Raw genomic sequence first — 17,654 nt, forward strand, 5'->3', positions numbered from 1 at the left:
TGAAAATGAAAAGACCTATTTAATTTTTTAGTGGAAACAAGATACATAAATGAACATCTTCAAAGCACTTATCAATGTTTACGTTTGGAGAATGAAATCAAGACCTGTAAAATATATAAAGACCTAAAAAGGTTAACTTTTAATGTACTAGATACATCCTTTAGAACTTTGCATAATTTCTAAGTTTATTGTTCTGTCTTTTATCGGATCAGAATGCAGACGAGAATGTTCAGTCAAGTTAAATTTTTATTAAGAATCACCTACAATGACATTAAAAAAGGGGCTTCAAAACGCACTTAACTCAAGCAGTCATTTATTATTCATTCACAATAAACTCGCAGAAAACACAAACGTACACACTTGTTCAAGATTGACACTGAGCTCACACAAGTCATCTCCGGCAGGCAATACACAATACACTCCCCAGAATATTGTTCCTTCATAACGCCACATCATTTCACTTGTTCACACTTACAAATCAGTATTACAAAAATACATCACCAACCACCACCATGGTTAACAGCGAGGAGCAAGATACAAAATATTCAGGGGTTGAAACTAGCTTAAAAAATTAGCAGTCCTCTTTGTAGCTTTTTAAGTAAATATTTATTTTCTAACTCAAATTGCAACCCAATGTTCTCTTTTTTTTTAAAAAATACTGCTGTGCTGAGATTTTCTTGGTTTCAACCCCTGGAGATATTCATTTCATTAAACACTTTCAACATTTTCCAATTACTCAAGTTACAAGCAAATATCACCATTTCAAAGTTGTTTCTCCCTCATCAGCCACGGGCGTCCTTTGTGAATACAAGAAAAACATTCGTACTGTATTCTACTTCTCCTCTGCATTCTCTCACCATGCCAAGGGATTGCGAGCCACATCTTTCCATGTTTAAAAATGCCATAATGCACCACCAGGTCTGCATGCGCTCTCTCCTTCCTCGCTCATTCTAGCCCTCTCATTCGTTGGCACCACCATGGCATCAATCCCACACCAGGCATCAACTTATGTCATTACAGCTCTGCATTATATCTTGTTTCACAGCGCTGATAAATGAATCAATGAAAAGAACAGTGGAGGACAGAAATGGAACACCCACCATGGTCCCTTCGAATAGAACCTGAACCTCCGTGCAGCCTGTAGATATGTGGCAAAATGGTTTAGAGAAAGCATTTTCTATACATATGTAGGTGCTCATGCTCGGAGATCCAGACCACTCCTTAAAAAAATCAATTTTGAAAACTACATAATATTCTACTAAACATTAGATCAAGTTTTTGTACCCAAGTTAAGATTTTCTACACAATGTTGCTGATTTCCTATTTGCAGCTGCTTAAACAATACCTCCACAACCCTCCTTTGGCTAGCAGAGCTGGTAAAGACTACATTTAGCAGGAAGTTAATTCTAATTTTTAAGATGGATAGTTCAGAATGAAACAACAATATCCCAGTGGACATAAATTCACTACTGGACATTCAATGCAATGAATGATCCAATCTGGAAAGCCAGCAATTCAACAAATTGATCAACTCAAGAGATTAACAAGATATCTTTAGCAAGGGTCTTTTCAGATAACCTAATGCTGCCCTCATGAGATGGTAACGTAGCTTGCTTTTGATGTCCAATGTAGAACTGAAGTGTTATTTGCTAGTACAAAGCCAAGAAAACATTTAAAAGAATTATGCAGATCTGGCAAAACTTAACCGTGATCCTGCAGAGGTTATACAATTATAAATGAAAACATGGGTGCAATTTGCACATTTCAATTTTAAAATGCTTTGGATTCAAAAACATACTAGCCTTTAACCGTAACTCATTCCAAAACTTTTAGCTCACCAATATATTTACAGATGTTTATGACATTTTCAAACTTACAGAAAACGAAGAGGATGTTACTCTTAAATGTAATAACATTTGAAAAAAATACTCCTAATTGCATTGAAGGCAAAGTGTCTATTCACTTATGTCATTATGCAATTGTGCAAAGAGAAAAACAGCACAGAAAAGACGGAAGCAGGAGCCAAATTTGCTAAATCGAAGACCAAATTATTACAAGCCAAAAAAAATGCAGAGAGAAACACAAAAGATGTAATTTTACAAGTCAATTTTTGTTTAAATATTTGCAATCCTTTGGATGGTTAAACTCTATTTGAGACTTCAATGAAAGCCCATGCAAAAGGCATCTGCTGTAAAGATCATTATCCCCTTTGACACAAATTTGCATTAAATTCAGAAAAAAATGGTTTCTAAGAAGGATGTAAATAATACCTCTACTGAGGTATAGACACAAGTGCACAATAGTTATTAAAGATCCATTATGTCCACTGTGAGGAAAAACAGGTGAAGATAACCAGATCCAAATTGGTACTCAGCTCTGATTATCCAATGTAATGCCTTTTCAGCAACTCACTTTTTCATTTAATGAGAACATTTCAAATAAATTCTATGGCCAGACAGGGAAATTCACCCAACATCGTCCATATTCAAGAAAGGTTCATTGCCAGGATTGCCAATGGAGACAACGCAAAGCCAATTAATTTGGGAGAACGTTTTCACTGGTATTATGACAAAGGGTTCATCGTGAGGTACTGGTGAAGTGGTTTCGTTTTTAGATGTCTTTTGGAAATATTTTCTCTATACAGTTTAGATTTGCTTTTGGTACATACAAGATATAACCTGGATTGGGAGAAGTGAATTTAACCAAACGGCTATATTGGTACAATGAAAGCATTATTACAAAAAATATGCAGTTTACTAGGTAATAAAAGGTAGAAACCTTTGTCTACCCTGCACATACATTTGGAGTAAAACTGCACCTCAGTCAGCTGATGTTGTAACTTCATAATCTTCAATAGGAATGAAAGGGCCAAGTTACCCATGCTGTTCAACACTAACTTGGACATTGTGTCAAATGCTCAACACAACTGAGAGACTGGAGTTCATAAAAGAGTAACAACTGTGTGCACATAAATTATAGTTCATTAGTTTAAGAAATTAAACTCATGACAGAACTACATACTGCAGTATGAATCAGGAACAGGTAGAAGTACTTTCAAAATTCACCTTATCATCAGTGTCTTGAATGACATTGCAAGGCAACCGCTGAAAATTTTCTTCAATTATGTAGCAAGAAAAAGTCTGTGAAAACCTACTTTTGTGTTTACTTACCATTATTTAAATCTCAACACTTTTTCTTCACATTTGCTAAGCATGTACAAATCTTTTTACATTCCCCAACCCGATGATTTGGACTTCATGCTAGATCGAAAACCAGAGCTGAAACCAGGACCACCTGAATTGGATGCCGACCCCCAACCTAATGCACCAGAATTTGAGCTATAAAAATTATTATTTCTTGCAAATGGCTGATTCTGTTCCCTTGGTACGTTGCCCTGATTTTGCTGTGGGTTTCCCCCTGCAGCACCAGATTGGTTCTGTTGCCTAGCCATCATTCCCATCATTCCCCAACTACTCTGTAGGGCAGCAGCCATCATTGCTGGGTTCATATTAAAAGCTCCAAAATTAGTTCCTCCCCCACTCACCCTGTTGGGACTGCCACCCAATCCTCCTCCACCACCCCTGTTGTTTCCAAACCCACTCTGATTGCCAAAGCCTCCCTGGCTGTTTGTTAATCGTCCTCTCTCTATCTGCTGTCTAGCATTCAGATACTCGGAAATGTGCAAGCTGGCCCCCTTAAAGATCAGTTCTTCACCACACAGAGAATGGGCAACCTGTGAAAGAAAGTAAACTACAATGAAATTATGCAAGATAATAAATTACTAATAAGTATTAACTACACAATGATGCTCAGTTCTCTGAGATGGAGAACCCCTCTTGGTTATACCAATTCCAATTTAAATAACAGAACCAAATGAGAAAATATGCAATTCTAATACTTTATCAAAACAGCAAAATTAAATAAAACAAAATTTAATTTGAGGAAGGACATTCTTGTTATTGAGGGAGTGCAGCGTAGGTTTACAAGGTTAATTCCCGGGATGGCGGGACCGTCATATGCTGTGAGAATGGAGCACCTGGGCTTGCACACTCTGTGGAGTTTAGAAGGATGAGAGGCGATCTCATTGAAACATATAAGATTGTTAAGGGTTTAGAGACGCTAGAGGCAGGAGACATGTTCCCGATGTGGGGGTGTCCAGAACCGGGGGCCACAGTTTAAGAATAAGGAGTAAGCCATTTAGAACTGAGACGAGGTAACACTATTTCTCACAGAGAGTGGCGAGTCTGCCGAATTCTCTGCCTCAGAGGGCGGTGGATGTGGGTTTTCCGGATGCTTTCAAGAGAGAGCTAGATAGGGCTCTTAAAAATAGCCGAGTCAGGGGATATGGGAGAAGGCAGGTACTGATTGGGGATGATCAGCCATGATCACATTGAATGGCGGTGGCTCGAAGGGCAGAATGGCCTACTCCTGAACCTATTGTCTAAAAGCAATAATATGCTTCATGCAATGCTTAAACTGAATTATTCCCAGTGCTTCAACAGGATTTATTGCAAATAATGATGCAGCTCAAAATTATGTCCGTAAACAAATTGCAACATCATCCCTCAATTCATTAATCACCAGAATTGCTCATGCTTATAACTATATAATATGCCCAACTTAAAATATCTTAATATACTGGCACCTATAGTACACAAAACTGGAGTATGGCTTAACAGCTATTTTTGACAATATTAAACTATCTTCAAATGTCTGATTATGTGAATGAACCAGAAAGTAAATTGCCTGATAAAGTCTTCTGGTCAGAAGTATATGACACTTACTTGGGGGATGGAATGTAAAACAACAAAACCTACAAACTAAAGCTCAGATTTTAACTAACTCAAATCTTAGAAATCTAAAAGTTTAGCATTTTCACTTTTATAAAAACCTACCTGGTCATCAGCAAAAGTGACAAAACCAAAAGAACGGAAAGGTTTTGGTATAAATACATCGGTGACATCACCAAACTGGGAAAGGAACTGACGGAGATCATCAGCACTCATGTCCTCAGTGAGGCGACGCACAAACACTTTCCTGCTTCTTAAAGGCTCTTCTGCATTTGGCTGAAAAAATAAAATGACATATAATATCAGGACATTTTCCTTCCTAGTTCCTAGTGAAGCAGATTTGCTGCTTTACCATCTGGCTCAACACTTTGGTGGTGTTGGACAAGCAGATTTTCTCAGACTATTAGTACTATAATTCCTAATTATTTTTTTTATAAGTTACAGTAAAATGAGAAATGTACTGCTACACCCAGTATATTTGATGGGAGTGCAAGATCAGGGAGCCAGGCGAGTGGATAGTGACAATGGTAAACATCAACTGATGAGCCTGATGCCAAATCACTGAGATTTCAGAATAATTCAATGGGGAACCATTGTAGTTTTATTGTGCTATCAGGGGAATGAACTGGACGAAGATAAAATAAACTGCAGGCGCTGGAAACTTGAAATGCAAAACAATTGGAAAATAAATGTTAGGTAGCATCTATAGATAAGTGAACAAATAACATTTTAAAGTAAAAAAAATAAAATGCTGGTGGAACCTGAACAGGCCAGACACCATCTATGGAGATAAATGGATAGTTGACGTTTTAAGTTCCTTTAGGAGTTTGCTTTTTGCTCCGGATTGTAAAAGTTACAGTTTTATATCCCCAATTAACATTTTAGGTTAAGACCCTTCATCAGAAGAAAACAATTGGAAGAGATGGTCATGGAGGCATGCAGAGAACAAAGGGAATATGAAATTGTGCTGATAAAGCAAAAGCAGGCAATATTACCACGGATTAAATTGGAAATTTCCTCTGGTTGATGAGTTAATACAGGAACTGAATGGCTTATGAATTGCAGGTTGAGAAAAGGTTATATTTTGATACAAGCAATTTAAATCTACAGAAAGCTTATGTAAACTTACCCTATTCTTGGAACGATAATAAGCACCCAGAGTGTTGCGTTTCCAGCTTTTTTTTTTTTTTAAATATCAAATTTCTAAAAGCTGCAGATTATATTTTAGCAGTTGCCCACCCGTTCAATTTAATTTCAGAATGAGCTTCCACTCACAAATAGTTCCAACTGCAAGAGCACATTTATAGCTCACATTCCTTGATCTACCATTGAAGGCCCAACCTTTAAAAAAAATGCGGATGTTAAAAATCTGTGTTCAGTCTGCAGAAGTGAATCCAAACTGTTGCCTACCACTTTAATTCCCCATGCTACTACGACCCGTTTCAGGCCTCCTGCACTGCAGAATTAGAGTGCGGGACTAATTCCGATAAGAGAGGGGCAAAATTAACCCGCTTAGGCTGGATGGATTGCATTTAAAAAATGTCCATCCATGTCCTCACATTGAATGAGCACAGGAAGGTAGACGAAAAAGGAAAATGGATGCAAATGGTCAGTGAAGGATACATAACACCAGAGTTTAAAAATCAAGATTATTAAATAATTCAAGGCTTGAGGTTGCTTACGTTCATACATTGTAAACTCATGAATCGTGTTATGCAAGGTAGATCAATTGCAAATTTACAATGGATTACCATTCTGCTCATAAGAAGCAAATCACCTGAAACCTGCTCTGCTATTTAATAAGCTAATGGTTTACCCGATTTTACCTCAGTAGCAATACTGACTGTTGCGTTTAAAAAAAGTTCAGGCCAACAACTGTGAATGATATTGAAGATTAAATTTCAAGATAATTATAGATACAAGAACAAGAGTAGTGAGAGACATTAAGTGTACTACTATCCAAGTTTCAGAACAAGCCAAAGGAAAATTAGCACCAAAAGATGTGGAATTGATGTTGGACAGAATAGAGACAATTTCAAAAATTTTGACAAATAGAAAAAACAATTAAATTTGACACAAACAAAGCTGTCCGTGGTAAATTGAAGGCAAAGAAGCAACTTTGTAATTGAATATTCTTTAAGCAAAAGTGTTTTGGTTGCAGAATAAGTACATTCCTGTAATACAGGATAGGCAATCCAAGCCAAAGCTCACGTAACAAAACAAAAGCATATATGACAGATGCAGGTACTTGGCATTAGTCAGAACCGAGGAAATTCAAAGAAAAACGAGAAAGGTAGATATACAGAGAAGATAGACAAAAATGCTGGAGAAACTCAGCGGGTGAGGCAGCATCTGTGGAGCGAAGGAATAGGCGACGTTTCGGGTCGAGATCCTTCTTCAGACATAAAAAATTATTTCCTTTCGGCTCTTTATACAGCATTTATCTTCTCAGTAAGATGTTAGTACAAACTAACTACAACCCGGTGAAGAGAAAAATATAAGCACATACCTTGGATTTGGGAAATTTGCAATCACACCATCGTCCATCAATCATGTGTCGTTGCGACATCACTTTCACTTGTGTTTCATATTCTGTGAACCTGATGAAGCCAAATCCTTTTGCATTCCCGGTTTTATCTCTCTTCACCTGTAGATGTACGATTTATTTCAGAAGATTTATGCAAGGAATTACAAGAAGCCTCCTGTAGATTAGTGGCTCATGTGCATCCGTACTGGGTGCCGATGCATGCCATGACATGGGTTTGATTTCCTTCAGCCCTTCAGTCTGTCCACTGACTGTAAACTATGATTTTACATATCACATTTTAACACAATACAAGGACTTGTTTAACGATGTCTTTGCGGTTGTTTTTGCCTGCAACAAGTTCAACAATTTCATCTTTGGTCGCAGTTACAGTTGAAGCCGACCACCAACCTCTTATCGGCATTTTCAATAAACCTATTCCAGCACGCCTACAACTGATGTTACTACAACTTCAGAAATATGACATCATCCTCACCTAAAAACATGGAAATGTTATGTACCTGGCAGACACTCTCACGTACACCTCGGAAAACTTGCTAGTATCTACCCTCGCAGGATGATGAAACATAGAAACATAGAAATTAGGTGCAGGAGTAGGCCATTCGGCCCTTCGATTTTGATATATCTTTATAATTTTTGATGCTTTACATGACTTTATATAGTGATGTCCGTATCCTTCATCCCTTCATCATGGATGGAGGACTTAGTTGCCCACACAGCTGCCGACAAGACTCTACGGTCCCTGACCTCTGTCATTAAGCGTGGCTGGCCAGACAAACACTACAACATTCCTTTGCCAGTCCAACCTTCCTTCCCTGTTTGGGATGAATTAGTGCTACAAGACAGGATTGATTTAAAAGGACACAAGGCCGTGGTTCCTGCTTCACTACATCACCGATATTTTGACACAGCGCAGGACAACCAGGCGCTGTTTCACAGGTGAAAAGCATGTTTTACTGGCCTGACATGGCCGAATACATCAACGGCAATGTGGCAGATTAGGCTGTGCGCAATAGCATGGAACCTCATCAACAAAAGCAACCACTTCTGCCACATCCTGTACCTGCGCTCCCATGGTCTACAGTGGCAGCTGATTTATTTGAGTGGCACAGCAAGCAGTACCTGGTGCTCATGGATTCGTATTCAGGATGGTTCGACATTGATTTTCTCAGCAGCCCCATTTCCAGCGGTGTGATTTCAAAATTATCTCATCATTTTTCAATCCATGGATCTCCAGGCAAGCTGTTGACTGACGATGGCAGCCAGTTCACCAGCCAACAATTCAGAGAGTTTGCAAGAGGATGGAATTTTCACCACATCACCAGCAGCCCGGAGTATCCACAGTCTAATGGGCTGGCTGAACGGGCAAAACAACTCATGGAGTACTCTCACAGGGCCAAATCTGACATATTCCTGGATTTGCTCAACTTACGCAACATTTCCTGTGACCCTGCCTTGGGTTCCCCTGCTCAACAATTATTGTCAAGACAGACCCGTAAGCCGTTGCCCGTCGCAGAACAAACGTTAATCCCACATGTCTTTTCACCTGAGGATATTCAAACCAGGTTACAACAGAAGCGTGACATTAAAAAAATGGTTCGACAAGACGAGCAGGCCTCTGCCGCCATTGACCAAAGAACAGGTAGTCCGCTTACAGACTGACAAAGGCCATGACCGCGTTGGGGTAATTTCTGTCTAGCGTCGGAGCCACGCTCGTACATTTAGAGCCGATGGCGGCACCTACTGACGAAACAGACATCTTCTGTCTGTGAAGGAGCCAATCCCTCCTTCTTATTATCCTGATTGTACAAGTTTATTTCAATCTGTATCTAGTGATCCTCGCATGCTCTTGCCAGCACAACAATCCATGCTTGTGACAGTTCCTCTGTCTGTCCCATCTTCGCGTGCGCCACAGTCTCCTGCTTCACCACAGAGGCGTTTGTGTACTCCCCCAAGACAGTGAAATCACCAGCTCTGTCCCCAGAGAAAAAAGAATGGAGATGGCCTTTATCGTACATGTGCTGGTCGTGTTTGCAGGCCGGTCGTGAAGTATCCGGACTATGTTTGACTTTACACACGTCTGTCATCGGTTGTGATATTTGCTTTGCTTAGTTATGGGTATACAGTGTTATTGATTCTTTAAGGGGGGGGGGGGGGGGATGTAGATTAGTGGCTCATATTACGAGTCATGCTTTTGTAGTTACGCCCACTAGCTTATTAGCATCGCGGTCTACTGCACTCGGCAGTCTGAAGTAAACTCTCGAGTGAGAACTTGTAATTGTTTATCCTGAATAACCTGACATGGCATGAGGTCTTTATTATCACAAGGACTTTAAACCTCCATGTACAGCAAATTTCTATTGCATCAAAATGTTTAACATCCAAACTTTACAAACAACATTGCAACCTCAACCCACACATTTGATTAAGATTTAATCGGACCCATGTTCGACCAGATTAAGGGTGCTGTCTGTACAGAGTTTTAAGTTCTCCCTGTGATGGCATGGGTTTTCTCAGAGATCTTTGGTTTTTTCCCCCACTACAGACATCTGTAAGTTTGTAGGTTAAATGGCTTGGGTTTGTATACTTGGTATAAGTATAAATTGTCCCGTGTGTGTAGGCTTGTGTCGGTGTGCTGGAATTGCTGGTTGGCACGCACTCGGTGGTCCAATGGGCCTGTTTCAGCACCTTATCTCTAAACTAAACTTAGAATAAGTTGCAGGGTTAGAGCAATGAGAGGGAAAATGGTACCTATATCATTGTAGGTAAAAGGAAAAAGGCTTCAAAAACAGCAAACTCATCTCAAGAATGTGTCCAAACTTATAATATTAAAGTTTCAGCTGTGTGGTACAAATTATTTCTGCAAACAAGATTTCTAATCAACACAAAATGTAAGCATAGTATGAGAATCTTAAATTAATCTGTACTACTCCAGAACTACAGAGTTGTTTGTATACAGCAAATATATTTATTTGGGATATTTTATGGCCAGAGTGTATTTGGATGTTACAATACCTTGCCATCTGTGACATGAAGCTCACCTGCGCCATAATGACTTCACCGAAAGTACTAAAATAATCTTTTAAATCCTGATTTGTTGTCTTGAAGGGAAGGCCAAAAACGATGAGGTCAGATGTCTTCTGAACTGTTCTCTTCACTTTCACAGCTGAAGATGCATCAGTTTCATCCATTTTCCTTTTGTTGACTAGATGCAAAGAAAAAAAGATATCTGGGTGTGAAAGTGATCCAGCACATTTGAATTCTACTGATCTCCCCCCCCCCCCCCCACCCCGTCCCTAACAGCCTGAACAGAAGGGTCTTGACCCTAAACATCACCCATTCCTTCTCTCCAGAGATGCTGCCTGTTCCAGAGTTACTCCAGCATTGTGTCTACCTTAAACCAGCATCTGCAGGTCTTTTCTACACATGCACATTTTAAAGTTAACTCAGACATGCACAAGTACAGAAAACATCAGAACCAATGGTTTGTACCAATTACACCGCGTTCCATATTCTTTTTACAACAAATTGTAATTTAAAAAATGAACATTGTTTGTTGCCCTAGAGATAGATGCAAGTTAGTTCTCAGGACCAGATAAGGTGAGTGATGTGTGGAGCAAAGTATCATAATGGCTCAATAGCTGTAGTTGCCAGCACATTACACGTGCTGGACCATGCAATGTCTCACATTAATGTTAAAGCTATGGGAAGGACAGGTTAAGAGACGACATCTTGCTTAAGTCGAATGTGTGCAGAGTATCCTGTTATTCCCGTTTAACTGTCAGCAAAAATGTTTGCATGTTTGCTTATGACGTTTTCAAGACACGATTTGGACAAATTGATGCTGAAAATGTTCTTCCAGTCTAATTCTATTCTACTCAGCCAATCCTTTCCAAGGAGGGTTGGTATATTTCTGTAGCTGGCCACTATGATGGGCAGTGTTACTGACTGACCATTGTGTTGAACTTTACAGTTCATTTGTCCACAAGTCTCCAAAACTTCACCCGAGTAGGTTCTCAGCTTGACCTTACTCTCAAACAATAGTATTTTTGGGAACTTTGTTTCGTACAGGTCTTTGCTCATGACCGAACAATCTGCTGCTGTGTCAATACACATATCGATTAACTGTTCATTAATCAATAGTTTAGTTTCGAAAATCCTTGTCTTGGCTGGTTGTAGGCTTATTGATGTTGGTTACATAAATGGTGTACAAATTGCAGAATGATCTGCGTTGGAATGGTCAGACTCATCATGCAACGGTGAAAGCAACAGGTGTCCTAAACTTTCTGAGGCGCAACTTTCATCATTGTTCAACTTCTGTCAAAGAGAAGCTATACTTCACCCGCGTTAGACCTCATTTGGACTACGCAGTTGCAGCACAGGGACCTACACACAAATAAAAAAAATTATTCCATCGAACGTGTCCAAAGACAGGCAGCTCGATTTGTTACTAACACCTATGAGAGAGAAGCGAGTGTCACCAAACTTCTGAATTCTCTGGGGTGGAACCCTCACCAAGACAGACGTGAAACTCACCGTTTGACCTGTTTTTACCAAATGTTAAATGGTCAGCTCGACATAGACTACAAGACCTACGCCAAACCCAAACCAATTAGGAGCAGACGAGGGCATTCGATCCAATTTGTGATCCCAGCTACAAAGACAGATGTATACAGCAATTTGTTCTTACCCCGCACAATTAAAGCATGGAATAATCTCCACCCAACTATAGTTACCCAACCAGATGCAACTAAATTTAAAGTAGCTCTTTCTTCCCAATAGCCCTTTCTGGCTTAAGCCCTCCCTTCACCACCAGCTTAAATTCCATTTGGAATATTTTGGAGGACCAAGAAACCAAGAACCCAAGTTCATTTACATCTTGGTTCACCTGCAAGTTGAGAACTCCTCTCCGGTGTTGTTGCTTGATTCCCGCAGAGTGTTGGTTTCCTGTTTTATGCTTTGCCCGGCATGCTGAGGTGGTATGGCCTTTCTTCTGGCAGTTATAGCACTTGGCCATTTTGAACTGACAAAATTGGGATGACTGATTACCGTTACAACGATAACAACTGGCTGAACTTGGCTCCCCGCCATACTTCGGTTTTGGTTTAGCGCCTCTTGGTTTGGCCATAGGCACTGCCTTGTGACTGTAAACGGCCACTACATTCCGTGGTGGGCCAAACTCGGGAGCATTCTTTGATGCCATCTCTATTGTGGTAGCAATTTTGCATGCTTTCTCGAATGTGAGATCTGGAATGTTCATCAGTTTGGACTGAATTTGTTCATCCAATAGACCACAAACAAATCTGTCGCGTAGTGCTCGTCCAAGAATGGCTCCAAAGTTACAGTGTAAACTTAGGCTTTTCAAGGCAACGATGTACTCATTGATTGTGTCATTCTGCTTCTGGTTTCTGCATAGAAGGATCTGTAGGCCTCTCATGTCCAGCTTGCAAACAACCACGAAACAACTCTGTATTTACTGTTTAAACTGTTAAACAATACTGCGAGTTGCAAAACAGTCCTGCACTGTATTTAAAGGTTGAGTTCACAAACTATCCCATCCTCATCGCCAATTTTGTTATAATCCGGACAGCAAAATGAATAACAACTTACACGCAGGCTGCCTGGATCACAAGAGAGATTTATTACCCAACATTCCCTACTTATATACACCAACTCATTAGCATATACATGAATACATTACAATCTCCATTTCACCTCAAGGTTCAATAGGGGGGTTGCACGTAAGGTCACTGGGTCATAGGGCTTGCGCATGGAGCCGCTCAATCCATCTGGAGGACATCCGTAACTTCCGGTATTTGTTATTAATGCAAGAAACGCGTACTTTCCTACTGGTAAAAAAAACGCCAAAATGTTGAATTTTTGCGCTTTAAAAAATGTGGAAGTCGGGGTAACTGTGAGAGACATGTACCCAACTTCAGAATTCCAAAAGTGAAGCGAAATGAAGGTAAAGAGAAGCGAGAGCTGAAGGGCCAACAACAGCTAAAGTGCTTGGCGAACATTGGCCGTGCAGATATCGGAATTGGAACTATTGGGGATTATCGCATTTGCTCACTGCATTTCATCAACAATAAGGTATTATTTGCGGTTTTTCGTGATTCCTTTGGTATCTAAAAAGTCTCAGAAGTGATAAATCTGGCTGTAAATTTTGCTTCAGAGGCGTTTTCTTTTGGTATGTAAAAACCCACTTGAGAACCATAGGCGATTTTAAAATTTACAGCCAGATTTATCACTTCTGAAACTTTTTAGATGCCAAAGGAATCAAGAAAACCCCCACAAATAATGCCTTAGTTGATGAAATGCAGTGTGCAAACGGCATGTTCGCCAAGCACTCTGGCTGTTGTTGTCCCTTCAGCTCTCGCTTCTATCTACCGTCATTTCTCCTCACTTTTGGAATTCTGAAGTAGGCTAAATGTCTCTCACGCTTATCCCGATTTCCATAATTATTTACAGCGCAAAAATTTGACCATTTCGGAGAGTTTTAACGGGCCCGCTATGCTGGAAACAATGGTAAGTGCTTACATGCAGTTCATCGCGTGTACTCCATTTGGCGTAGCGTAACAACAGTACGGGTCATGGGCCGTGACCTGACTGTCGTGAAACCTCCCTATAGGGTGATTTCACCAAAGGTCAAATGAGCGTAGATCCCCCCCTCACGTGACCGAAAATTTTAACTGGAGGACATATGTCCGTTCGGTACATGTTAGTGAATGGGGAAACAAGCACTTTCCCACCCGTTAAAAACATGGAAAACGGCCGATTTCTGAGCTGAAATTTTCTGTGCGAGGCGGGGTGACTGTGAAGCACAGCGACCTAAATTTTCAGGCAAAAAAAAGATAGAAAGTAAGGTAATTACAAGAAGGAACTGAAGGTGGAAAAACAGCGGAAGTGCTTCGCAGACATTTGCCGTGGAGATTTAAAGGTCCAAAATATTGGGAATTATCGCGTTTGCTCGCTGAATTTCATCAAAAGTAAGTTACTTTTGATGAAATTCAGCGAGCAAACGCAATAATTCCCGGTATTTTGGATCTTTAAATCTACACGGCAAATGTCGGCTGTTCACTTCCGCTGTTTTCCACCTTCAGTTCCCTCTTGTAATCACCTTACTTTCTATCTTTTTTTTTGCCTGAAAATTTAGGTCGCTGTGCTTCACGGTCACCCCGACTAGCACAGAAAATTTCAGCTCAAAAATCGGCCGTTTTCCATGTTTTTAACGGGTGGGAAAGTGCGTGTTTCCCCATTCACTAACATGTACCGAAGTGACATATGTCCTCCAGTTAAATTTTTCGGTCACGTGAGGGGGGATCTACGCTCATTTGACATTTGGTGAAATCACCCTATAGGAGTGATTCGTGATTTCACTATTCAGTCCAACATGTTGTCTCTTGTGCTGCCACGATTTCTTTTACATAATTTTTCCTCAGAGCAGTATCAAGCACGACTGTGCCGACGCCTGCACAACTAACCACCATCAGACCAATCCAAGCCCTACTAACCTCCACCAGACCAGCCTCCCCCTCCCCAACCCACAACCAGGCAGACCTGCCGCCAACCCCCTCCCTCCCTCCCCTCCGTTACAGGTGTCAGAGGTTATGGGGAGAAGACAGGAGAATGCGTTTGGGAAGGAAGCCATGATTGAACGGTCGAGTAGACTTGATAGTCCGAATGGCCCAATTCTGCTCCTATTACTCATGACCATTCTCCCTCCCTACCAAACCTCGACAACCTGCTTCCCTCTCCCCCATTTTCCCCTCCTCCGCCTCCCACGCCAGAGCAGACCAGGCCGCACCTTTCGGGTAGTTCACCACGTAGACCAGGTTGCCCCATCCGTTGTCGGGGGCGTGCAGGATGCCCCCCACCATGCGCACCCCCCGCAGACACTGGTCGTCCGGGTTGCGGTAACGCAGGCCATACGCCGCCGGGAACTGCGCCGTCACGGTGGACAACAGCAGCGTGCCGTCGTCCTCCGACGGGATCTCTATCGGCTCCGCCGACTCCTCGTCGGACACACGTATGTACTCGGGCATGGCCAGGGTGGAAAAAAACCCAAACGCAAACCCAAAGCTATAACGACGAGAAAACAAAAGTTAAGACGGGAAAAGCCTCGGGAGGAAGGTGAGCCCGGACCGTTGGTCGTTCAACGACGGAGCCCGACAACAAGCTGACAAAATGGAGGCGGCTAGTGGCGGACACACGAATTCAACCAAAGATCCTATAGCGGAGCAAGATGCTCCACGCCTACGTAATCCAACGCACTGACGTTAATACGTATCATAGCGTCACGGCCGCCATTTCTCAATGCAAAACGCGGCTGAAGTTATGCCTCACGCAGTGAAATCCGCTCTATCATCTTTGGTGTAATCAGTGTTGTAGGGGAACTGTGTGTGGCATAGCTCATCTATCACTTCACATATTTTCGTTAATTTTATTGTAAATGTTTTCCCCCTGTTTCTGCCCATTTCCCTCCGATCCTTCCACGTCAGCCCCCTCCTTTGCGCAGTTTCCCTTGTATAGGGTGATTTCACCAAAGGTCAAATGAGCGTAGATCCCCCTCACGTGACCGAAAAATTTAACTGGAGGACATATGTCACTTCGGTACATGTTAGTGAATGGGGAAACACGCACTTGCACACCCGTTAAAAACATAGAAAACGGCCGAATTTTTAGCTGAAATTTTCTGTGCTAGTCGGGATGACCGTGAAGCACAGCGACCTAAATTTTCAGGCAAAAAAAAGATAGAAAGTAAGGTAATTACAAGAAGGAACTGAAGGTGGAAAAACAGCGGAAGTGCTTCGCAGACATTTGCCGTGGAGATTTAAAGGTCCAAAATATCGGGAATTATCGCGTTTGCTCGCTGAATTTCATCAAAAGTAAGTTAATAATGCCTTACTTTTGATGAAATTCAGCGAGCAAACGCGATAATGACTAACCACCCCCCAAACACACAGGCGGGGGGAAGAGGGAGACGGGGTGGGGAGAGGGGGGAGATTGGGGAGGGCAGGAAGGAGGTTAAGGGGGGGATGTTAAAGGTGGAGAGAGGAGATGAGAGGGTAGAAAGAGGATTTATGATCATTGAAATGAGGAAAATTGGATTGATAGAAATATCAGTAAAGAACATTCTAGAGTGGGGAGGGAAAGGAAAAGGAATAAAGTTGTTGTCTGATTTCTTGAGGGCCTCTGGGCTTATAAAAAGGATCTAATGTAAAGACATGAGTACTGTGGGATGAAGCCAGAAGGTGGCAGCAATGCAACATTGCGGATGCCGGCTGCCGTAAAACTCCGAAGAAGAAGATGGGAGAGGAGGGGGGAGGGGGAGGGAGAGGGGAAGGGGGGGGGGGGGGGGGGGGGGGGAGGGAGGGAGGGGAAGAGTGGGGGATGAGGGGTAGCGGGGAGTGGTGCAAGAGAGAGGGGAGGGGGGGAGAGGATGGGGAGAGGTGAAGGGGGGGGGGGGGGGGGGTTGGAGCAGGCGTGCATGAGTCGAGCCGCAGGCTGTGAACGCTCGTTCTCTCCAAAGATCCTATAGCCGCTATGGGATATTTGGTTATTTCTGCGCAATTTCAACAACGGGGAGGGTTGGAGTGGGAGGGAGCGGGCGGAGTGAGGGAGAGAGAGGGGGGGGGGGAGAGAGGTGAGGGGTTGGAGCGGGCGTGCATAAATCGAGCCGCGGAATGTGAATGCTTGGCCCCCACTCCAGCTGGTTAGAGGGTGTGAGGACTCGCATCCTCGGCGTGATAGAGCCTGGCCGGGCAGCAGCGGCTGTGAAAAACTTTCTGGGGGGGGGGGGGGGGGGGGGGGGGGGGGGGGGGCAGAGAGACAGAGGGACAGGGGAGGAGAGAGACAGAAACATTTCCACTCTTCTCTGCATCTGGAAAGTTAATCAATTATTCTATGGCAGTGCCCAAGATTTTTTTTTGGAAAAACACTAAACGCCAGAGTAACTCAGTGGATCAGGCAACATCACTGGAGGACATGTGCCAATGTGCCATAATCTGTACAAATTTTGCTCTGGGATTTGACTTGTTTTCATAATCTTATCTATATTATTATATTGCTGGTAGGAGGGATTATAAAACCTGGAAGTATTGTGCCTCAGTCAGTCTCTGTAAGATGGAGGAGTGGGGGGGGGGGGATGGAGGGGGGGGGGGGGGGGGGGGGGGGGGGGGGGGGGGGGGGGGGGGGGGTAGTGAGAGGGTCATGTCTCTCAGTCTGAGCTGCGAAGAACACTGAACACATGTCTACTAAACTGTGAGTGTGGTTTTACTGACCTTGAGTGCCCTTAATGTGGTTTGAAAATGAAAATG

General features: G+C 42.3%; 1 protein-coding gene across 1 annotated transcript; it reads right to left on the bottom strand.

Annotated features, from left to right (window-relative positions):
- Positions 1-228: 228 nt before the first annotated feature.
- LOC129711621 (TAR DNA-binding protein 43-like) lies at positions 229-15,899 on the bottom strand. Its single transcript, XM_055659395.1, has 5 exons — positions 15,143-15,899; positions 10,377-10,540; positions 7,300-7,437; positions 4,896-5,066; positions 229-3,733 (listed from the first exon to the last, which is right to left on the bottom strand). Exons 1-5 carry the CDS (start codon positions 15,378-15,380, stop codon positions 3,227-3,229), a joined length of 1,218 nt encoding a protein of 405 aa, XP_055515370.1. The 5' UTR covers positions 15,381-15,899; the 3' UTR covers positions 229-3,226.
- Between the last annotated feature and the right edge of the window lie 1,755 nt (positions 15,900-17,654).

This window comes from Leucoraja erinacea, chromosome 30 (genome assembly GCF_028641065.1).
Source record: "Leucoraja erinacea ecotype New England chromosome 30, Leri_hhj_1, whole genome shotgun sequence".
Lineage (NCBI taxonomy): Eukaryota > Metazoa > Chordata > Chondrichthyes > Rajiformes > Rajidae > Leucoraja > Leucoraja erinaceus.